This window comes from Notolepis coatsorum, assembly GCF_963971535.1.
Source record: "Notolepis coatsorum genome assembly, chromosome: 5".
Taxonomy (NCBI): Eukaryota; Metazoa; Chordata; class Actinopteri; order Aulopiformes; family Paralepididae; genus Notolepis; species Notolepis coatsorum.
The window spans coordinates 166,301,763-166,326,967 of NC_140169.1; the positions used below are offsets into that span (position 1 = coordinate 166,301,763).

General features: G+C 46.7%; 1 protein-coding gene across 1 annotated transcript in view; it reads left to right on the plus strand.

Annotated features, from left to right (window-relative positions):
• The window catches only part of myo10l3 (myosin X, like 3), a 346,533-nt gene that overhangs the window by 211,997 nt on the left and 109,331 nt on the right, over positions 1–25,205 (plus strand). Inside the window, 1 exon segment of the mRNA XM_084314976.1 lies at positions 6,167–6,247. Within this exon segment, the coding sequence (XP_084171102.1) occupies positions 6,167–6,247 (81 nt within the window).

A 25,205-nucleotide genomic window follows, 5' to 3' on the forward strand; every position in this document is an offset into this window, starting at 1 on the left:
GTCTTTTTATTTTTTATTAAATCAACTTTCCAGACCCAGACTGAAGCCCCAGCCCAACTAAATCAATTAAATCAACTTTCTAATGAATATAACTCATCAGTTTCTTTTAATACTATAATATTAGTGTAGCCGAATCTTTATCTGCAACTGTGAAGAAAAACCCCATTGGTTTAAAGGGGAGATGAAGCATAGTGATATAAACATAGTCATAGCATCAAATTAGTATTTAGATAAGCCACAGAAAAAATCACGTTATAAAAATAAGCAGTTTCTAAGAAAAAACGATTTGTTATGTCCTTTTTTGAAGCATTTATCAACATGGGCGCCGCCATTTTGTTTGGTGACATCACGGTGTTGGTTTGGTCTGGCTCCTGCTGGGTAGCTGCCTAGTAAACATGGAGTGTCAGTAAATGCAACGTTGCCTACCAAACAACGGGACCGCGTGGTTCTTTTTGTATTGCTCCTGGCTGTTCAAACTAATTTTACCGTGTGAAAGAGAGGAAAGTTGGTTCATTTCCACAAACTACCAGTGAAAAAAACAGTGTTGTTCAACCACCGTCGCGGGGCATTTAGCTACCTGGCTACCTAGCTCCAGTTCAACCACCGTCGCGGGGCATTTAGCTACCTGGCTACCTAGCTCCAGTTCAACCACCGTCACGGGGCATTTAGCTACCTGGCTATCTAGCTCCAGTTCAACCACCGTCGCGGGGCATTTAGCTACCTGGCTACCTAGCTCCAGTTCAGATAACTAGCTACATGCAGCATTTAGCGAGCTGGGTTAGTCGGCTAGTTGGCTTTGAATCCCGGCTGCGGCTAAGAAATTAAATGAAAATGCCTTCAGTAGACCATTCCTTCAGTAGACCATTCCTTCAGTAGAGAATAACCAGTTGGTTATATCCTAATGCATGATGTTGTGTTCCAGGACACAGCTCCCAGACCAGTTGGGTATATCCTAATGCATGTTGTCTGGTTCCAGGACACAGCTCCCAGACCAGTTGGGTATATCCTAATGCATGTTGTCTGGTTTCAGAACACAGCTTCCAGACCAGTTGGTTATATCCTAATGGATGTTGTTGTGTTCCAGGACACAGCTCCCAGACCAGTTGGGTATATCCTAATGCATGTTGTCTGGTTCCAGGACACAGCTCCCAGACCAGTTGGTTATATCCTAATTAGGGATGTCCGATATTATCGGCCGATATCGGCATTACAATGTGATATCGGAAAATATCGGTATCTGTTTAAATTTTAAATTTTTTTAACATTTCTATAACCTTTATTTACCCAGGCAAGTAAGAAACAATTCTGATTTTATTTATTGTCAAAAGTATGCATAATGTTGTGTTAATTCCACAACAAGAGATATGTAATGTTAATTACCTGAAATTATTCCGTTTTTTTTTGGGGGGGGGGGCACTGCATATATCGGTATCGGTTGATATCGGTATCGGTTGAACAACACTTTTTTTCACTGGTAGTTTGTGGAAATTAACCAACTTTCCTCTCTTTCACACGGTAAAATTTGTTTGAACAGCCAGGAGCAATACAAAAAGAACCACTGCGGTCCCGTTGTTTGGTAGGCAACATTGCATTTACTGACACTCCATGTTTACAAGGCAGCTACCCAGCAGGAGCCAGACCAAACCAACACCGTGACGTCAGCAACAAAATGGCGGCGCCCATGGGGAAAACAGGGAAATTATATTTGGTTTTTCAGACAAATAAGCAGGATTTCACATTTGATTATAGGACCCTGTCTTACACAAGGTACACAACAAACAAACTAGGATCACATTGTTCAATGCTTCATCTCCCATTTAAACAGAATGAATAGGAAAAAAATTCGAATGTTGATTTAGAATTCAAATGCCAACGTAACGAACGAAGGTTCGAACGTTTGGGCTCAGCCCTACCTCCCTCAGAACCTCTACACCCCCCTCAGAACCTCTACACCTCCCTCAGGGGCCAGTGCTGCTCGTCTCTCTGCCAGGCCTGGCCGCGCTTGAGACATGGAGACAGGGGAGGACCACGGAGCGTGTGTGTGTCTGTGTGTGTGTCTGTGTGTGTGTGTGTGTGTCTGTGTGTGTGTGTCTGTGTGTGTGTGTGTCTGTGTGTGTGTGTCTGTGTGTGTGTCTGTGTCTGTGCGTGTGTGTGTCTGTGTGTGTCTGTGTGTGTGTCTGTGTGTGTGTCTGTGTGTCTGTGTCTGTGTGTGTATTTGTGTCTGTGTGTGTGTCTGTGTGTCTGTGTGTGTGTCTGTGTGTGTCTGTGTGTCTGTGAATGTGTCTGTGTGTGTCTGTGTGTGTGTGTGTCTGTGTGTGTCTGTGTGTGTGTGTGTGTGTGTGTGTGTGTGTGTGTGTGTGTGTGTCTGTGTGTGTTTGTGTCTGTGTGTGTCTGTGTGTGTCTGTGTGTGTGTGTCTGTGTGTGTGTGTGTGTGTGTCTGTGTGTGTGTCTGTCTGTGTGTGTGTGTCTGTGTGTGTGTGTGTGTGTGTCTGTGTGTGTGTGTGTGTCTGTGCGTGTCTGTGTGTGTCTGTGTGTCTGTGCGTGTCTGTGTGTGTGTGTGTGTGTGTTTGTGTCTGTGTGTGTGTCTGTGTGTGTGTGTGTGTGTGTGTGTGTGTGTGTGTGTGTGTGTCTGTGTGTGTGTCTGTCTGCGTGTGTGTGTCTGTGTGTGTGTGTGTGTGTGTGTGTGTGTGTGTGTGTGTCTGTGCGTGTCTGTGTGTGTGTGTCTGTGTGTCTGTGCGTGTCTGTGTGCCTGTGCGTGTATGAATAGAATAGAATAGAATAGAAATACTTGTATTATCCCGAGGAAAATTTGACACTGCAAATCGCTCATCATTAAACATTTAGACGGAACAGGTCACGAATAAGAATAACAAAACAAATGGCCTAAGAATATGAATAGAATAGAATAAAAATAGAATACAAATACACAGTAAATAAATACAGTAAAAATATACTGAAGTCTACAGTAGGTGTAATATTGCACAGTGTGCATGTGTTTGTGCGTGTTTGTGATTGTATTTTTATGACTGCGTGTGTGCATGTCTGGTGGTAAATATGGGTCCAGTAATGCCCTGTAAACACACACTGTGACCCTTCCTTCACTAGACCCTTCCTTCATTAAACCCTTCCTTCATTAAACCCTTCCTTCACTAGACCCTTCCTTCACTAGACCCTTCCTTCATTAAACCCTTCCTTCACTAGACCCTTCCTTCACTAGACCCTTCCTTCACTAGACCCTTCCTTCACTAGACCCTTCCTTCACTAGACCCTTCCTTCACTAGACCCTTCCTTCACTAGACACTTCCTTCACTAGACCCCTCCTTCACTAGACCCTTCCTTCACTAGACCCTAACTTTTTTATTAGATTTTTTTATTTGAAATCTTTATTTCGAACATGTAAATAAATACAAACAATATAAAATCAAAACAAATCATTGATCTCAAGAAATTTAATGGAAAAAATTCAAATAAACAAAAGCAAAACATAACTCAATTTACAATGTTCGAAAAGGAGTAGGAAGAAGTATACACTTATTTAATCCTACCCCTTTTCCACTACTCGAATGAGTGTACTAATTTAAACCTTACAAAACAAATATATATATATATATGCAAAACAAAAAACAAAAACTATACATGTAAAACATGAAAGAAATTAAATGAAAATGCCTTCAGTAGACCATTCCTTCAGTAGAGAATAACCAGTTGGTTATATCCTAATGCATGTTGTTGTGTTCCAGGACACAGCTCCCAGACCAGTTGGTTATATCCTAATGCATGATGTTGTGTTCCAGGACACAGCTCCCAGACCAGTTGGTTATATCATAATGCATGATGTTGTGTTCCAGGACACAGCCCCTAGACCAGTTGGTTATATCCTAATGCATGTTGTCTGATTCCAGGACACAGCTCCCAGACCAGTTGGTTATATCCTAATTAGGGATGTCCGATATTATCGGCCTACCGATATTATCGGCCAATATCGGCATTAAAATGTGATATCGGAAAATATCTTATCTGTTTAAATTTTTTTTTTTTTTTTTTTTTTTACATTTCTATAACCTTTATTTACCCAGGCAAGCAAGTAAGAAACAATTCTGATTTTATTTATTGTCAAAAGTATGCATAATGTTGTGTTAATTCCACAACAAGAGATATGTAATGTTAATGTTAATGTTATTACAAAGAAAAATGCAAGGAAATTGAAGATCTAGACAAGAAGCACAACCCTCTCATGTACAACAAGATCCAACAACTAACAAGGAAGAGGAAAAAAACAACCCAAGGTGTCAGAGACAAAGAAGGAAAACTGCTCCTTGACGAGAAGGAAATAATCAATAGATGGGCAGAGTATGTGGAAACACTATACAAAGACCAGAACAGAACATCAGACACAGGAATTAGTCTAGAAGAGATAGAAAAAGTCCAGATCACGAAAAAAGAAGTTGAAGAGGCTGTGAAGTCACTGGCCACGGACAGAACGCCCGGCGAGGATGAGATCCCTGCTGAACTGATTAAGAACTCTGGTGACCGATGCATCGAGCTCCTTGTGAAACTGGTAAACAACATCTATAACTCAGGAAATATTCCAAATGATTTCCTAAAATCAATGTTCATTCCGATCCCAAAGACCGGAAGAGCCACAGAATGCAACAATTACAGGACTATCAGTTTGATATCTCATGCATCAAAAGTACTCCTGAAAATCATCAAGAACAGAATAGAACCCATAATTGAACATCAGCTCTCGGATAGCCAAATGGGTTTTCGCAAAGGAAAAGGAACAAGAGATGCAATCTGCCAACTCAGAATCATTGGTGAAAAATCGATAGACCAACAGAAGAAGCTGTATATTTGCTTCATTGATTTCACGAAGGCCTTCGACAGAGTTGAACATACAACATTGATGAGAACAATGGAAGAATTCAAAATACCAGTTTCTGACCGAAGAATAATTGCCAACTTATACTGGAGGCAGAAGGCTAATGTTAGAATAGGAAAGGAGAAATCAAGAGACTTCCCGGTGGAGAAGGGTGTAAGACAAGGATGCATCTTGTCCCCTGTACTCTTTAATATGTACAGTGAATCACTGATGAAAAAAGGTCTGAGAGGAGGGAAAGGAGTAAAACTTGGCGAAGAGAACATCACCAATATAAGATACGCGGATGACACTGCTATAGTCTGTAACTGTCAAGAAGATCTACAGGACATGATGAATAAGCTGAATGTCGAATGCAAAAACGATGGAATGTCACTAAACACAAAGAAAACTAAAGTAATGATCATTGAAAAAACACCAGGAACTGTTTGTAAAATACAGGTGGATGGAGAAAAACTTGAACAAGTGAAGGAGTACATGTACCTTGGAAGCTGGATCAGTGAAGGTGGAAGAGCTAACATGGACATTAAGAGAAGAACCGGAATTGCAAAGGGCGCATTCTGGAACCATAAAGAATTATTGAGAAGAAACATAAGTTGGAAAACGAAGACCAGGATTTTGGAAACGTATGTTATGTCAGTCTTTTCATACGGAGCAGAAGCATGGACGCTGAATGAAGAGGCAAAGAGGATGATAGACTCTTTTGAAATGTGGACACTGAGGAAGATGCTGAAGATAACATGGAAGGATAAGATCAAGAATGAGGAGGTACTGAGAAGAGCGGATATGCAAGGAGGACAGCTGCTGGAGAGGTTGAAAAAGAGAAAGATGGAGTTGTGCGGGCATGTTCTGAGAGGATCCAGCGGGGAGATGTTCAAGAAGGTGGTGATGGGGAAGGTGGATGGAAAGAGAGGAAGTGGAAGACCAAGAAGAGGCTGGGTAGACGATGTCTGTGATTGGAGTGGAGTGAGAGGCGGAGTCACGGAGTTGGAGAGAAGAAGTGGGGACAGAATGGGTTGGAGAGTGATAGGCAACCTTCGGAACAAAGAAGCCACCTAATGATGATGAATTACCTGAAATTATTCCGTTTTGGGGGGGGGGGGGGGGTGGCCTGCATATATCGGTATCGGTTGATATCGGTATCGGAAATTAAGAGTTGGACAATATCGGTATATCGGTATCGGTAAAAAAGCCAATATCGAGCATCCCTAATCCTAATGCATGATGTTGTGTTCCAGGACACAGCTCCCAGACCAGTTGACTATAATGGATGTTGTTGTGTTCCAGGACTCTCTCCACTCTCTCATGGCCACGCTGAGTGTCTCCAACCCCTTCTTTGTGCGCTGCATCAAACCCAACATGGACAAGGTGGGTCATCCACATTTCACGACACACACTTCCTGGTGTTATCTTGTGTCACAGTGATACTCAATGTCCTGTCAAGCAATTAGGTGATATATGTTTATATTAAGTCATTAGGTGATATATGTTTATGTCAAGTCATTAGGTGATATATGTTTATATCAAGCCATTAGGTGATATATGTTTATATCAAGTCATTAGGTGATATACAGTGTTTATATTAAGTCATTAGGTGATATATGTTTATATTAAGTCATTAGGTGATATATGTTTATATTTAGTCATTAGGTGATATATGTTTATATTAAGTCATTAGGTGATATATGTTTATATTAAGCCATTAGGTGATATACATACAGTATGTTTATATCAAGTCATTAGGTGATATATGTTTATATTAGTTTATATGTTTATAGGTTACTTACCATACACGTGTAACAGCAGCAGCTTCTCCTAAAGTTTACAACTTTCCACCCAGGCGCGTACCGTTAGCTCCCTGCTCACTCAGACACATCTTAAGCTATACGCTAATAGACGTATATCCAGCCTTCCCGGTTTGGTGAAAGGCCTCTCTTTGTAGCTCCCTTTAAAACAGGGCTGTGTGCCAGCAGTACATTCCTACCGCTTTAGGCACTTAAACCAGGGGTCATGGGTCAAGGGTCAGCATTGGCCACTCCACTGACCTGGCTGCACCGGAGGAATGCCAGGATGTGACTCCTCCCCTACTCTCCTCTAGTCTAGACCACAATGCAGTAAGACCTTCCAGAACTAGCATCGTTATCCATTTTCCTGATATATATATATATTTTCTTTTTACCGTTTATCGCTTTTTACTACTGGGCAGTGGGGGGGAAGACATTCGGCAAATGACGCCGGGTTGGTTGAATCGAACCCTGGTCGGCCGTGCCGCGACACAGCACGTTACATGGTTCGCCACTTGGGCGCCCCATTTCCCTGATATTTAATAGTTCTGAGTATTGTCTTTTAGTTTGCTCTGTTCCACATGGAAGCTCAGTAACAGTGTTGTGAGTGTCCTCCTCTACAGGGAGCTCAGTAACAGTGTTGTGAGTGTCCTCTCAGTAACAGTGTTGTGAGTGTCCTCTCAGTAACAGTGTTGTGAGTGTCCTCCTCTACAGGGAGCTCAGTAACAGTATTGTGAGTGTCCTCTTCTACAGGGAGCTCAGTAACAGTGTTGTGAGTGTCCTCCTCTACAGGGAGCTCAGTAACAGTGTTGTGAGTGTCCTCTTCTACAGGGAGCTCAGTAACAGTGTTGTGAGTGTCCTCCTCTACAGGGAGCTCAGTAACAGTGTTGTGAGTGTCCTCCTCTACAGGGAGCTCAGTAACAGTGTTGTGAGTGTCCTCCTCTACAGGGAGCTCAGTAACAGTGCTGTGAGTGTCCTCCTCTACAGGGAGCTCAGTAACAGTGTTGTGAGTGTCCTCCTCTACAGGGAGCTCAGTAACAGTGTTGTGAGTGTCCTCCTCTACAGGGAGCTCAGTAACAGTGTTGTGAGTGTCCTCCTCTACAGGGAGCTCAGTAACAGTGCTGTGAGTGTCCTCCTCTACAGGGAGCTCAGTAACAGTGTTGTGAGTGTCCTCCTCTACAGGGAGCTCAGTAACAGTGTTGTGAGTGTCCTCCTCTACAGGGAGCTCAGTAACAGTGTTGTGAGTGTCCTCCTCTACAGGGAGCTCAGTAACAGTGTTGTGAGTGTCCTCCTCTACAGGGAGCTCAGTAACAGTGTTGAGTGTCCTCCTCTACAGGGAGCTCAGTAACAGTGTTGAGTGTCCTCCTCTACAGGGAGCTCAGTAACAGTGTTGTGAGTGTCCTCCTCTACAGGGAGCTCAGTAACAGTGTTGTGAGTGTCCTCCTCTACAGGGAGCTCAGTAACAGTGTTGTGAGTGTCCTCCTCTACAGGGAGCTCAGTAACAGTGTTGTGAGTGTCCTCCTCTACAGGGAGCTCAGTAACAGTGTTGTGAGTGTCCTCTTCTACAGGGAGCTCAGTAACGGTGTTGAGTGTCCTCCTCTACAGGGAGCTCAGTAACAGTGTTGTGAGTGTCCTCTTCTACAGGGAGCTCAGTAACAGTGTTGTGAGTGTCCTCCTCTACAGGGAGCTCAGTAACAGTGTTGTGAGTGTCCTCCTCTACAGGGAGCTCAGTAACAGTGTTGTGAGTGTCCTCCTCTACAGGGAGCTCAGTAACAGTGTTGTGAGTGTCCTCCTCTACAGGGAGCTCAGTAACAGTGTTGTGAGTGTCCTCCTCTACAGGGAGCTCAGTAACAGTGTTGTGAGTGTCCTCCTCTACAGGGAGCTCAGTAACAGTGTTGTGAGTGTCCTCCTCTACAGGGAGCTCAGTAACTGTTGTGAGTGTCCTCCTCTACAGGGAGCTCAGTAACAGTGCTGTGAGTGTCCTCCTCTACAGGGAGCTCAGTAACAGTGTTGTGAGTGTCCTCCTCTACAGGGAGCTCAGTAACAGTGTTGTGAGTGTCCTCCTCTACAGGGAGCTCAGTAACAGTGTTGTGAGTGTCCTCCTCTACAGGGAGCTCAGTAACAGTGTTGTGAGTGTCCTCCTCTACAGGGAGCTCAGTAACAGTGTTGTGAGTGTCCTCTCAGTAACAGTGTTGTGAGTGTCCTCTCAGTAACAGTGTTGTGAGTGTCCTCTCAGTAACAGTGTTGTGAGTGTCCTCTCAGTAACAGTGTTGTGAGTGTCCTCTCAGTAACAGTGTTGTGAGTGTCCTCTCAGTAACAGTGTCCTCTATACTAGGAGGGACAGCTAGCTCGCCTGTCATACCTCTTCTCTCACTCATTAGCAACTATCTCCCCTCCCTCTCTTTCCCTCTGCCCTTCTATTTTCTCTCGCACTCATTTTCTAATCTGCCCTCCTCCTCTTCCTCCTCCATCTCTCTCTCTCTCTCTCTCTCTCTCTCTCTCTCTCTCTCTCTCTCTCTCTCTCTCTCTCTCTCTCTCTCTCTCTCTCTCTCTCTCTCTCTCTCTCTCTCTCTCTCTCTCTCTCCCACACACACACACAGCACCTGGCGTTGAGCCTTGGTTGGTTGAGATGGAACAGGACATACCTCCCATTAATCCTTCTGAATGATAGTCATGCATGCGCAGTCCTCTGCATGCAACACACACACACACACACACATGAGCACACACACAAGCACACACACACACAAATACACACACACACACACACACACACACACACACACACACACCCCTAGATGAACATGGCTCTCGTGCGTCACCTCTGTCTGTAATAAGGCTGTCCCCGAAGCCTGTTTTTGGGATTCGAACTTCGTCAGGGTTTTTCGAACGGACGTTCAAACCTTCGTTAAAAAATATTTTTTTTTCATCCTCAAACTAAATCCTCAATTTGAATAAAGTGATTCATCTGATTAAATTAGTATTTTTTCTTTTATTAAATCAACTTTCCAGCCCCAGACCCAGCCCAGGTAAAAGCCCCAGCCCAACTAAATCAATTAAATCATTTTTTTTTTTTTTTTTTTTTTTTTTTAGCTTTTTTCCCGGCCCTTTTTTGAGGGCATTCCATCCACCCCCCCCTCTTCGGGGGACAACTTTATTATTTATTATACGTTTTAATTATTTACAGTACAAAATTAAATAAAAAGTGTAGTAAAATAAGAAAAATATTAAAAAAATATATATATTTCATTGCCCTCTCGGAGGGGGGGAACTCAGACTAGATATTGACAAACAAATTACAACTAAGGACAATGAAGGACAACAACGAATACACATGACAAGGGAAAGGGGGGGGGGGCAGAGAGGGGAGTAAGTAAAGTAGAGGGGGATTGAGAGTTGAATTAAATCAACTTTCTAATGAATATAACTCATCAGTTTCTTCTACTATAATATTAGTGTAGCCTAATCTTTATCTGCAACTGTGAAGAAAAACCCCATTGGTTTAAACAGAATGAATGAAACAGAATTTTATTAAACATTTTTAATTCTAATGTTGATTTAGAATTAGAATGCCAATGTAACGAACAAAGGTTCGAAAGTTTGAACGTCTGGGCTCAGCGCTAGTGTGTAAAGAGTTCCCTCAGGGAGAGGGTGGTCTGTTTGTGGTCAAACAACTCAGCTTCCCCAACGCTAAGAGAGGGCTGACCAGGAGGGGGGGTGTGTGTGTGTGTGTGTGTGTGTGTGTGTGTGTGTGTGTGTGTGTGTGTGTGTGTGTGTGTGTGTGCGCGCGCGCTTGTGCTTGTGCTTGTGTGTGTGCAGGTTAGAAAGCAGCTGGTCGATGGTAGAAGACTGGTTTGTACTGGGCAGCTGGTCAATGGTAGAAGACTGGTTTGTACTGGTCAGTGGTCAATGGTAGAAGACTGGTTTGTACTGGTCAATGGTAGAAGACTGGTTTGTACTGGGCAGCTCCCATCTGTGAGTGCGTCGCAGGGCATTGTTGAAGAAAGCAAACCTGTTTCCTGGATAAATAATAGATAAGAAAAGAAATGGGATGTGTACAATTGAGACAAAGTGTAGACTGATCTAAAGTGTAGACTGATCTAAAGTGTAGACCGATCTAAAGTGTAGACCGATCTAAAGTGTAGACTGTGTCTCAGCTGTACGGCTAACCTAAAGTGACTCAGAAGTGAGAATGATAAATGGTAAATGGCTGCATTTATATACAATTTGTTCCGCACATTCACCTATTCACACACTGACACCATGCAAGGTGCCGACCTGCACATCGGGAACAATTAGGGGTTTTAGTCTCTTGCTCAAGCGGGAATCGAACCGGCAACCTCCGGATTACCAGACGATTGCTCTATACCTACTGTTTACACTTGTTTATGTACTTTTGACTTTCTATTTTATACTTATCTATTTTTATCTAGCACGCTCTCAGGAGCAAAACAGAAAAAAAGCATTTCATATAAAAGTATTCTGTATTTTTGTATGACAACTAATAAAGAAACTTGAACTTGAAACTACCTCCCTAGAGCCACCGTCGCCCCACAAGTGAGAACAATGCAGCCGATTGTTCTCGAGCAGTAGACGCCTGTAGATCGGCCCCGGTTGACAAAACGTTGCTCATCACTCAGGATCACTCCGCGGCGTGTTGTTGTGTTTTCTCTGTGAGCATGTGGAGAGTGTGTTGCTGTAAAGTGGTGGCTGTGATCTCTGTTGCAACACCCTTCAGGAGGGGGTTTAGCTTGCCTTGGCAGTGAGATGATTTAGATAGGTGTGTGGAGAGTGTAGGGTTGGGCATCGTTTGGATTTGAACGATTCCGGTTCCGATTCCGATTCTCCATATCGATTCCTGTTCTAAACGATTCTCGCTTCCGATTCTTTGAGGTGCAGGTCAAAACAGGCCACAGCTTATTTCGCACGAGAATTTATCTTTTTTTTTAATCTTAAAATGTGTTCATACTATTCACATTTTCAGTTTACTTGATACAGTTTAATGTGGTTGCTGTACTGTTACTATGGTATTAATTAACAAAGTTAAACTTTTTTTTCCTTTTTTTTTTCTTTTTCTTTTTCTTTTAAGAATCGAAATTAAGAATCGAAATGCAAATATGTTACTTCCAGAACCGGAAGTTAGGACCCGGTTCCTATTAGAACTGGTTTTCGGTGCCCAACCCTAGTGGAGAGACGGGTGTAATAATAATAATAATAATAATAATAAATTGGATTTGAAGAGAGAAGCGCCTTTCTCAGACTCAAGGACACTGTACAAGGAGAATATAAAAGAAAGGGTAAATAAAAATCAGGAGAAAAAAAAGAAATTATGAATATATGTGTGTATAGTAACAGGAAAAAACAAATAAGATAAAAAAAGGAAGCAAGGTGCTGTCCAATTGGATGAAGTGGGAACAAGAAAGTTAACAAAAACAAAAACGGAAAACAAACAAACGACAAAAAACGACGGGATCTGTGGCTACTTGGGAGCAGGGCCGTGTTGCGTGAAGGCAAGTGTGAACAGGTGTGTTTTTAGGTAGGTGTGTATGGTTTTAGGTAGGGTTGTGTTGGTGGATTCACCTGGTCCCCTGGTCACACCCCTGTCTCTGTTACCACGACTACGGTGCAGATACTGTTGCTGCTTTGACAGTTCAGACCGCAGCCTCGTATAGCTGCCAAAACAAGCATGGCCCCCGTGCAACCGGTTGACACTCCTAGGCAGTAGTTCTGATTTGCTTAGCGACCCGTTGACACTCCTAGGCAGTAGTTCTGATTGGTTAGCAACCCGTTGACACTCCTAGGCAGTAGTTCTGATTGGTTAGCAACCCGTTGACACTCCTAGGCAGTAGTTCTGATTTGCTTAGCGACCCGTTGACACTCCTAGGCAGTAGTTCTGATTGGTTAGCAACCCGTTGACACTCCTAGGCAGTAGTTCTGATTTGCTTAACGACCCGTTGACACTCCTAGGCAGTAGTTCTGATTGGTTAGCAACCCGTTGACACTCCCAGGCAGTAGTTCTGATTGGTTAGTAACCCGTTGACACTCCTAGGCAGCAGTTCTGATTGGTTAGCAACTGCGCAACGCAGACGAGAGGCGTGAAAAGAAGATTGAAGAACTAGTTAGTAGAGATGTCCGATATTATCGGCCGATATTGGCATTAAAATGTAATATTGGAAATTCTCGGTATCGGTTTTCAAGCAAGTAAGAACAAATTCTTATTTTATTTATTGTAAAAAGTATGCATAATGTTGTGTTAATTCCACGACAAGAGATATGTAATGTTAATTACCTGAAATTATTCCGTTTGGGGGGGGGGGGGGGGGGGGGGACCCTGCATATATCGTTATCGGTTGATATCGGTATCGGAAATTAAGAGTTGGACAATATCGGTATATCGGATATCGGTAAAAAAGCCAATATCGAACATCCCTACTAGTTAGTGTGCCAACATAACTTCACACCCTCATGGAGGTGATCTTCACACCCTCATGGAGGTGATCTTCACACCCTCAGGGAGGTGCTCTTTACACCCTCAGGGAGGTGCTCTTTACACTCTCATGGAGGTGCTCTTCACACCCTCATGGAGGTGCTCTTTACACCCTCATGGAGGTGATCTTTACACCCTCATGGAGGTGATCTTTACACCCTCATGGAGGTGCTCTTTACACCCTCATGGAGGTGCTCTTTACACCCTCATGGAGGTGCTCTTTACACCCTCATGGAGGTGCTCTTTACACCCTCATGGAGGTGCTCTTCACACCCTCATGGAGGTGATCTTTACACCCTCATGGAGGTGATCTTCACACCCTCAGGGAGGTGATCTTTACACCCTCATGGAGGTGATCTTTACACCCTCATGGAGGTGATCTTCACACCCTCAGGGAGGTGCTCTTTACACCCTCAGGGAGGTGATCTTTACACCCTCATGGAGGTGATCTTTACACCCTCAGGGAGGTGATCTTCACACCCTCAGGGAGGTGCTCTTTACACCATCAGGGAGGTGATCTTCACACCCTCAGGGAGGTGCTCTTTACACCCTCAGGGAGGCGATCTTCACACCCTCATGGAGGTGATCTTTACACCCTCAGGGAGGTGATCTTTACACCCTCATGGAGGTGCTCTTTACACCCTCATGGAGGTGCTCTTTACACCCTCATGGAGGTGCTCTTCACACCCTCATGGAGGTGATCTTTACACCCTCATGGAGGTGATCTATACACCCTCAGGGAGGTGATCTTTACACCCTCATGGAGGTGCGCTTTACACCCTCAGGGAGGTGATCTTCACACCCTCATGGAGGTGATATTTACACCCTCAGGGAGGTGATCTTTACACCCTCATGGAGGTGCTCTTTACACCCTCATGGAGGTGCTCTTTACACCCTCATGGAGGTGCTCTTTACACCCTCATGGAGGTGCTCTTCACACCCTCAGGGAGGTGATCTTCACACCCTCATGGAGGTGATCTTTACTCCCTCAGGGAGGTGATCTTTACACCCTCATGGAGGTGATCTTCACACCCTCAGGGAGGTGCTCTTTACACCCTCAGGGAGGCGAACTTCACACCCTCATGGAGGTGATCTTTACACCCTCAGGGAGGTGATCTTCACACCCTCATGGAGGTGATATTTACACCCTCATGGAGGTGCTCTTTACACCCTCATGGAGGTGCTCTTTACACCCTCATGGAGGTGCTCTTCACACCCTCATGGAGGTGATCTTTACACCCTCAGGGAGGTGATCTTTACACCCTCAGGGAGGTGATCTTCACACCCTCATGGAGGTGCTCTTTACACCCTCATGGAGGTGCTCTTTACACCCTCATGGAGGTGCTCTTCACACCCTCATGGAGGTGATCTTTACACCCTCATGGAGATGATCTTTACACCCTCAGGGAGGTGCTCTTTACACCCTCATGGAGGTGCTCTTTACACCCTCATGGAGGTGCTCTTCACACCCTCATGGAGGTGATCTTTACACCCTCAGGGAGGTGCTCTTTACACCCTCATGGAGGTGCTCTTTACACCCTCATGGAGGTGATCTTCACACCCTCATGGAGGTGATCTTCACACCCTCATGGAGGTGATCTTTACACCCTCATGGAGGTGATCTTCACACCCTCATGGAGGTGCGCTTTACACCCTCATGGAGGTGATCTTTACACCCTCATGGAGGTGATCTTCACACCCTCAGGGAGGTGATATTTACACCCTCAGGGAGGTGATCTTCACACCCTCATGGAGGTGATCTTTACACCCTCAGGGAGGTGATCTTCACACCCTCATGGAGGTGATCTTTACACCCTCAGGGAGGTGATCTTCACACCCTCATGGAGGTGATCTTTACACCCTCAGGGAGGTGATCTTCACACCCTCATGGAGGTGATCTTTACACCCTCATGGAGGTGATCTTTACACCCTCAGGGAGGTGATCTTTACACCCTCAGGGAGGTGATCTTTACACCCTCAGGGAGGTGCTCTTCTTTGCGCCGCCCCTGTGCCTCAAATAGATTCGCTATCAGCTCTATCTTTAATCTTTCAAAATGTTCAGTTGCTATCACTATCAGCTCTATCTTTAATCTTTCAAAATGTTCAGTTGCTATTGCATGCACTCATCTGTGTTTCACTACACACTTGAGTGCATGCTTACCAACTGTTAGTCTGCAACACTACCAGGGCCGCCTCAGGGGGTGTGCGAGCAGTGCGGTCGCACAGGGCCTCGCGGGAAGGGGGGCCTCGCAAAAAAAAAAAAAAAAAAAAAAAAAAAAAAAAATTATTAATTTTTTTTATTATTTTTTATTATTATTATTTTTTTTTTTTTTTTTTTTTTGCGAGGCCCCCCTTCCCGCGAGGCCCTTTTTCATCACAGACCTAAAATCTAGTTTTGCTTATATGCTTATATATTTCACATTAGACACGTTTGTAGAATGACTTGTTTCTGGGTCTGCACCTGGGTCACTATTGGAGCTCTGGTGCTCTGCAGCAGGCATTGGTTTCAATGAGGGGAGGGGTTACACTATTCTAAAGCGTCTGACTATTCCGCGCGGCGCGCGTGCACCGTGCAGCATTGTAGTTTATCCGAGCCAAGGTGAAGAGGACATCGTTCGGCAGATGGACTGAAGATGAAAGTTGTTGCATGTTAGACAGTTCAGTCAGGCTAGCCATCCCGGCTAAAGACAGGGACAGCTAGTTAGCTTTAGCTACGTTATAATATTGAGTGCTATCCCGTGTGGTTCAGTCGGGATAGCCATGATGCTGTCGCCGGCTAGTAGGTAGCTTAGCTAACGGCTAACTAACGAGCGAGCGAGGCGAGGCGAGTGGATGTCTTTTCAAAAGAAGCAATATGCCGAAAGGTGTCCAGTCTGCCGGAAAGTACTCGAAGAAGAAGAAGAAGAAATTACACCGTGGGGCCAAGAAAGTGTCCTTCCACGTTGATACTGCGTTATGGTGAGTGACCGTGAGTCAACATATGATTATTTACCCGCCGTGGATCTGTCTTTCCCTCTCTGGAGCCTGGTCGACTAGTTAAAGCTACTGTAGCTAACGCTAACGGTGTGTGCCTGGTGCTCGTGGTGAGAGCACCTGGCTGTATGCAGCTACATAGAGCCACGTGCCTGATTGAGCTAACTGTTAGCCAGACGCCATGTGTGGGCTGGCTGGCTGGCTGTCGGCCCACCACGTCCTCCCCACACCCAGTCTCCTCGGCCGGAGCCGTGGCCCCCCGTACTATACCAGGAGGGAGGGGTGGGGAGCGAAGGTGGAGGGAGGCGCGCTGAGGCCTTTCGTCAACGTGGAGACCTGTGTTGCGGCCTTTCGACCTGCGCCCTCGTGCAGGTAACTAAGATTAATGAAAATGTCATGACATTACCCCACTCTTACTTCCTTCCCCTCCCGAATGTTTTGTTAATAACGATGTTTTTTTCCAGGCAAAACATATGCTACTTCACAACATTTGGAGATACGACATGTGCTGTGTGTGAATGGTGTAGCTTGTGTAGCTTGTGTAGCTTGTGTAGCGTTGGGCCATTGGCCAAAGCTGTGTGTGGCCTGGTGTCACAGAGTACCTGGCTAGCCTATTTAGCTGATGTCGGCCATTGGCTCCTTGCTTTGGTTTCTCTGGTATACCCTGCTCTTCTTGTTGGATTTAAGTGTTGATCTTTGTCCTTTTGAATCTGTCATACATGCTCTAGTCTCTAACACACACACACATGACAAACACACATGTTCTCTCTCTCTCTCTCTCTCTCTTTCTAACACACACAGTCTGCCTATGGCGGCCTTTCTCGATGGCTAGGCTGTGCTCAAGGATCTTCAGTCACAGTGCTCAGGTATTCTGCCACTGTGTACTCTCTGTTTAGGGCCAAATAGCATTTCAATTTCTTTCCAATGTGTCTCTCTCTCTCTCTCTCTCTTTTGATCTTTGTCCTTTTGAATCTGTCATACATGCTCTAGTCTCTCTCTAACACACACACACATGACAAACACATGTTCTCTCTCTCTCTCTCTCTGTACACTGTATATTGACTGTAGAACGGGAGCTCTCTTTCGCTCTCTCTTTTGCTATATGTTGACTGTATCATGCCCCGCCTCGGGCAGCGCTATTATTTAAGAATATGTTGACTGTATATATAAAAGAAAAAAAAAAAAAAAAAAAAATATATATATATATATATATATATATTTTTTTTTTTTTTTTTTTTTTTTTTACCTTTGGGGGGGGGGGGGGGGGGCCTCGCGTTAAATCTCGCACAGGGCCTCGCATTTCTCCCAGGCGGCCCTGAACACTACTATCACCGACATCTAAGAAGGGAGATCCCCCCTTGAATGGCCCTTCTAAGGTTTCTCTCCTACACACTGCCTGTGGAGCATTTTCCCCTATTGCTAGGTTTTAGTGAGTTTTTCCTTACCTTCGCGTGGGGTGTGTCTGGGAGTGTTGCATTCTTTCATTTATTTGCATATATCTTAAATTTTTTTGACCTTATGGTGTTCTTGTTCTGTTCTTGACTTGTTTAAAGAAGACCTGTACGGCCCATGGGGACATTAACGTGTGTTGTCGGGCCTTATAAATAAATTTGATTTGATTTGATTTGACTTCACACCCTCAGGGAGGTGATCTTCACACCCTCATGGAGGTGATCTTTACACCCTCATGGAGGTGATCTTTACACCCTCATGGAGGTGATCTTTACACCCTCATGGAGGTGCTCTTTACACCCTCATGGAGGTGCTCTTCACACCCTCAGGGAGGTGATCTTTACACCCTCAGGGAGGTGATCTTTACACCCTCATGGAGGTGATCTTTACACCCTCATGGAGGTGCTATTTACACCCTCATGGAGGTGCTCTTCACACCCTCAGGGAGGTTATCTTTACACCCTCAGGGAGGTGATCTTTACACCCTCAGGGAGGTGCTCTTCACACCCTCAGGGAGGTGATCTTCACACCCTCAGGGAGGTGATCTTTACACCCTCATGGAGGTGCTATTTACACCCTCAGGGAGGTGCTCTTTACACCCTCAGGGAGGTGATATTTACACCCTCATGGAGGAGATCTTTACACCCTCATGGAGGTGATCTTCACACCCTCAGGGAGGTGATCTTTACACCCTCAGGGAGGTGATCTTTACACCCTCATGGAGGTGATCTTTACACCCTCATGGAGGTGATCTTTACACCCTCATGGAGGTGATCTTTACACCCTCATGGAGGTGATCTTTACACCCTCATGGAGGTGCTCTTTACACCCTCATGGAGGTGCTCTTCACACCCTCAGGGAGGTGATCTTTACACCCTCAGGGAGGTGATCTTTACACCCTCATGGAGGTGCTCTTTACACCCTCATGGAGGTGCTCTTTACACCCTCATGGAGGTGCTCTTCACACCCTCAGGGAGGTTATCTTTACACCCTCAGGGAGGTGATCTTTACACCCTCAGGGAGGTGCTCTTCACACCCTCAGGGAGGTGATCTTCACACCCTCAGGGAGGTGATCTTTACACCCTCATGGAGGTGCTATTTACACCCTCAGGGAGGTGATCTTTACACCCTCATGGAGGAGATCTTTACACCCTCATGGAGGTGATCTTCACACCCTCAGGGAGGTGATCTTTACACCCTCAGGGAGGTGATCTTCACACCCTCAGGGAGGTGCTCTTTACACCCTCAGGGAGGTGATCTTTACACCCTCAGGGAGGTGCTCTTTACACCCTCAGGGATGTGCTCTTTACACCCTCATGGAGGTGATCTTTACACCCTCAGGGAGGTGCTCTTTACACCCTCATGGAGGTGCTCTTTACACCCTCATGGAGGTGCTCTTCACACCCTCATGGAGGTGATCTTTACACCCTCATGGAGGTGATCTTTACACCCTCAGGGAGGTGATCTTTACACCCTCATGGAGGTGCTCTTCACACCCTCAGGGAGGTGATCTTCACACCCTCAGGGAGGTGATCTTTACACCCTCATGGAGGTGCTCTTTACACCCTCATGGAGGTGCTCTTTACACCCTCAGGGAGGTGATCCTTACTCCCTCATGGAGGTGATCTTTACACCCTCATGGAGGTGATCTTTACACCCTCAGGGAGGTGCTCTTTACACCCTCAGGGAGGTGATCTTTACACCCTCATGGAGGATATCTTCACACCCTTAGGGAGGTGCTCTTTACACCCTCATGGAGGTGATCTTTACACCCTCATGGAGGTGATCTTTACACCCTCAGGGAGGTGATCTTCACACCCTCATGGAGGTGCTCTTCACACCCTCAGGGAGGTGATCTTTACACCCTCAGGGAGGTGATCTTTACACCCTCATGGAGGTGATCTTCACACCCTCAGGGATGTGATCTTTACACCCTCAGGGAGGTGATCTTTACACCCTCATGGAGGTGATCTTTACACCCTCATGGAGGTGATCTTTACACCCTCATGGAGGTGATCTTTACACCCTCATGGAGGTGATCTTTACACCCTCATGGAGGTGATCTTTACACCCTCATGGAGGTGCTCTTTACACCCTCATGGAGGTGCTCTTCACACCCTCAGGGAGGTGATCTTTACACCCTCAGGGAGGTGATCTTTACACCCTCAGGGAGGTGCTCTTCACACCCTCAGGGAGGTGATCTTCACACCCTCAGGGAGGTGATCTTTACACCCTCATGGAGGTGCTCTTTACACCCTCATGGAGATGCTCTTTACACCCTCAGGGAGGTGATCTTTACTCCCTCAGGGAGGTGATCTTTACACCCTCATGGAGGTGATCTTTACACCCTCGGGGAGGTGCTCTTTACACCCTCATGGAGGAGATCTTTACACCCTCATGGAGGTGCTCTTCACACCCTCAGGGAGGTGATCTTTACACCCTCATGGAGGTGATCTTTACACCCTCATGGAGGTGCTATTTACACCCTCAGGGAGGTGCTCTTTACACCCTCAGGGAGGTGATCTTTACACCCTCATGGAGGAGATCTTTACACCCTCATGGAGGTGATCTTCACACCCTCAGGGAGGTGCTCTTTACACCCTCATGGAGGTGATCTTTACACCCTCATGGAGGTGATCTTTACACCCTCAGGGAGGTGATCTTCACACCCTCAGGGAGGTGCTCTTTACACCCTCAGGGAGGTGATCTTTACACCCTCAGGGAGGTGCTCTTTACACCCTCAGGGAGGTGCTCTTTACACCCTCATGGAGGTGATCTTTACACCCTCAGGGAGGTGCTCTTTACACCCTCATGGAGGTGCTCTTTACACCCTCATGGAGGTGCTCTTCACACCCTCATGGAGGTGATCTTTACACCCTCATGGAGGTGATCTTTACACCCTCAGGGAGGTGATCTTTACACCCTCATGGAGGTGCTCTTCACACCCTCAGGGAGGTGATCTTCACACCCTCAGGGAGGTGATCTTTACACCCTCATGGAGGTGCTCTTTACACCCTCATGGAGGTGCTCTTTACACCCTCAGGGAGGTGATCCTTACTCCCTCAGGGAGGTGATCTTTACACCCTCATGGAGGTGATCTTTACACCCTCAGGGAGGTGCTCTTTACACCCTCAGGGAGGTGATCTTTACACCCTCATGGAGGATATCTTCACACCCTCAGGGAGGTGCTCTTTACACCCTCATGGAGGTGATCTTTACACCCTCATGGAGGTGATCTTTACACCCTCAGGGAGGTGATCTTCACACCCTCATGGAGGTGCTCTTCACACCCTCAGGGAGGTGATCTTTACACCCTCAGGGAGGTGATCTTTACACCCTCATGGAGGTGATCTTCACACCCTCAGGGATGTGATCTTTACACCCTCAGGGAGGTGATCTTTACACCCTCATGGAGGTGATCTTTACACCCTCATGGAGGTGATCTTTACACCCTCATGGAGGTGATCTTTACACCCTCATGGAGGTGATCTTTACACCCTCATGGAGGTGCTCTTTACACCCTCATGGAGGTGCTCTTCACACCCTCAGGGAGGTGATCTTTACACCCTCAGGGAGGTGATCTTTACACCCTCAGGGAGGTGCTCTTCACACCCTCAGGGAGGTGATCTTCACACCCTCAGGGAGGTGCTCTTTACACCCTCATGGAGGTGCTCTTTACACCCTCAGGGAGGTGATCTTTACTCCCTCATGGAGGTGATCTTTACACCCTCATGGAGGTGATCTTTACACCCTCAGGGAGGTGCTCTTTACACCCTCATGGAGGAGATCTTTACACCCTCATGGAGGAGATCTTTACACCCTCATGGAGGTGCTCTTCACACCCTCAGGGAGGTGATCTTCACACCCTCATGGAGGTGATCTTTACACCCTCATGGAGGTGATCTTTACACCCTCATGGAGGTGATCTTTACACCCTCATGGAGGTGCTCTTTACACCCGCATGGAGGTGCTCTTTACACCCTCATGGAGGTGCTCTTCACACCCTCATGGAGGTGATCTTTACACCCTCATGGAGGTGATCTTTACACCCTCAGGGAGGTGATCTTTACACCCTCATGGAGGTGCTCTTCACACCCTCAGGGAGGTGATCTTCACACCCTCAGGGAGGTGATCTTTACACCCTCATGGAGGTGCTCTTTACACCCTCATGGAGGTGCTCTTTACACCCTCATGGAGGTGATCTTTACACCCTCATGGAGGTGATCTTTACACCCTCATGGAGGTGATCTTTACACCCTCATGGAGGTGATCTTTACACCCTCATGGAGGTGATCTTTACACCCTCATGGAGGTGCTCTTTACACCCTCATGGAGGTGCTCTTCACACCCTCAGGGAGGTGATCTTTACACCCTCAGGGAGGTGATCTTTACACCCTCATGGAGGTGCTCTTTACACCCTCATGGAGGTGCTCTTTACACCCTCATGGAGGTGCTCTTCACACCCTCAGGGAGGTTATCTTTACACCCTCAGGGAGGTGATCTTTACACCCTCAGGGAGGTGCTCTTCACACCCTCAGGGAGGTGATCTTCACACCCTCAGGGAGGTGATCTTTACACCCTCATGGAGGTGCTATTTACACCCTCAGGGAGGTGATCTTTACACCCTCATGGAGGAGATCTTTACACCCTCATGGAGGTGATCTTCACACCCTCAGGGAGGTGATCTTTACACCCTCAGGGAGGTGATCTTCACACCCTCAGGGAGGTGCTCTTTACACCCTCAGGGAGGTGATCTTTACACCCTCAGGGAGGTGCTCTTTACACCCTCAGGGATGTGCTCTTTACACCCTCATGGAGGTGATCTTTACACCCTCAGGGAGGTGCTCTTTACACCCTCATGGAGGTGCTCTTTACACCCTCATGGAGGTGCTCTTCACACCCTCATGGAGGTGATCTTTACACCCTCATGGAGGTGATCTTTACACCCTCAGGGAGGTGATCTTTACACCCTCATGGAGGTGCTCTTCACACCCTCAGGGAGGTGATCTTCACACCCTCAGGGAGGTGATCTTTACACCCTCATGGAGGTGCTCTTTACACCCTCATGGAGGTGCTCTTTACACCCTCAGGGAGGTGATCCTTACTCCCTCATGGAGGTGATCTTTACACCCTCATGGAGGTGATCTTTACACCCTCAGGGAGGTGCTCTTTACACCCTCAGGGAGGTGATCTTTACACCCTCATGGAGGATATCTTCACACCCTCAGGGAGGTGCTCTTTACACCCTCATGGAGGTGATCTTTACACCCTCATGGAGGTGATCTTTACACCCTCAGGGAGGTGATCTTCACACCCTCATGGAGGTGCTCTTCACACCCTCAGGGAGGTGATCTTTACACCCTCAGGGAGGTGATCTTTACACCCTCATGGAGGTGATCTTCACACCCTCAGGGATGTGATCTTTACACCCTCAGGGAGGTGATCTTTACACCCTCATGGAGGTGATCTTTACACCCTCATGGAGGTGATCTTTACACCCTCATGGAGGTGATCTTTACACCCTCATGGAGGTGATCTTTACACCCTCATGGAGGTGATCTTTACACCCTCATGGAGGTGATCTTTACACCCTCATGGAGGTGCTCTTTACACCCTCATGGAGGTGCTCTTCACACCCTCAGGGAGGTGATCTTTACACCCTCAGGGAGGTGATCTTTACACCCTCAGGGAGGTGCTCTTCACACCCTCAGGGAGGTGATCTTCACACCCTCAGGGAGGTGATCTTTACACCCTCATGGAGGTGCTCTTTACACCCTCATGGAGATGCTCTTTACACCCTCAGGGAGGTGATCTTTACTCCCTCAGGGAGGTGATCTTTACACCCTCATGGAGGTGATCTTTACACCCTCGGGGAGGTGCTCTTTACACCCTCATGGAGGAGATCTTTACACCCTCATGGAGGTGCTCTTCACACCCTCAGGGAGTTGATCTTCACACCCTCAGGGAGGTGATCTTTACACCCTCATGGAGGTGATCTTTACACCCTCATGGAGGTGCTATTTACACCCTCAGGGAGGTGCTCTTTACACCCTCAGGGAGGTGATCTTTACACCCTCATGGAGGAGATCTTTACACCCTCATGGAGGTGATCTTCACACCCTCAGGGAGGTGCTCTTTACACCCTCATGGAGGTGATCTTTACACCCTCATGGAGGTGATCTTTACACCCTCAGGGAGGTGATCTTCACACCCTCAGGGAGGTGCTCTTTACACCCTCAGGGAGGTGATCTTTACACCCTCAGGGAGGTGCTCTTTACACCCTCAGGGAGGTGCTCTTTACACCCTCATGGAGGTGATCTTTACACCCTCAGGGAGGTGCTCTTTACACCCTCATGGAGGTGCTCTTTACACCCTCATGGAGGTGCTCTTCACACCCTCATGGAGGTGATCTTTACACCCTCATGGAGGTGATCTTTACACCCTCAGGGAGGTGATCTTTACACCCTCATGGAGGTGCTCTTCACACCCTCAGGGAGGTGATCTTCACACCCTCAGGGAGGTGATCTTTACACCCTCATGGAGGTGCTCTTTACACCCTCATGGAGGTGCTCTTTACACCCTCAGGGAGGTGATCCTTACTCCCTCAGGGAGGTGATCTTTACACCCTCATGGAGGTGATCTTTACACCCTCAGGGAGGTGCTCTTTACACCCTCAGGGAGGTGATCTTTACACCCTCATGGAGGATATCTTCACACCCTCAGGGAGGTGCTCTTTACACCCTCATGGAGGTGATCTTTACACCCTCATGGAGGTGATCTTTACACCCTCAGGGAGGTGATCTTCACACCCTCATGGAGGTGCTCTTCACACCCTCAGGGAGGTGATCTTTACACCCTCAGGGAGGTGATCTTTACACCCTCATGGAGGTGATCTTCACACCCTCAGGGATGTGATCTTTACACCCTCAGGGAGGTGATCTTTACACCCTCATGGAGGTGATCTTTACACCCTCATGGAGGTGATCTTTACACCCTCATGGAGGTGATCTTTACACCCTCATGGAGGTGATCTTTACACCCTCATGGAGGTGCTCTTTACACCCTCATGGAGGTGCTCTTCACACCCTCAGGGAGGTGATCTTTACACCCTCAGGGAGGTGATCTTTACACCCTCAGGGAGGTGCTCTTCACACCCTCAGGGAGGTGATCTTCACACCCTCAGGGAGGTGCTCTTTACACCCTCATGGAGGTGCTCTTTACACCCTCAGGGAGGTGATCTTTACTCCCTCATGGAGGTGATCTTTACACCCTCATGGAGGTGATCTTTACACCCTCAGGGAGGTGCTCTTTACACCCTCATGGAGGAGATCTTTACACCCTCATGGAGGAGATCTTTACACCCTCATGGAGGTGCTCTTCACACCCTCAGGGAGGTGATCTTCACACCCTCATGGAGGTGATCTTTACACCCTCATGGAGGTGATCTTTACACCCTCATGGAGGTGATCTTTACACCCTCATGGAGGTGCTCTTTACACCCGCATGGAGGTGCTCTTTACACCCTCATGGAGGTGCTCTTCACACCCTCATGGAGGTGATCTTTACACCCTCATGGAGGTGATCTTTACACCCTCAGGGAGGTGATCTTTACACCCTCATGGAGGTGCTC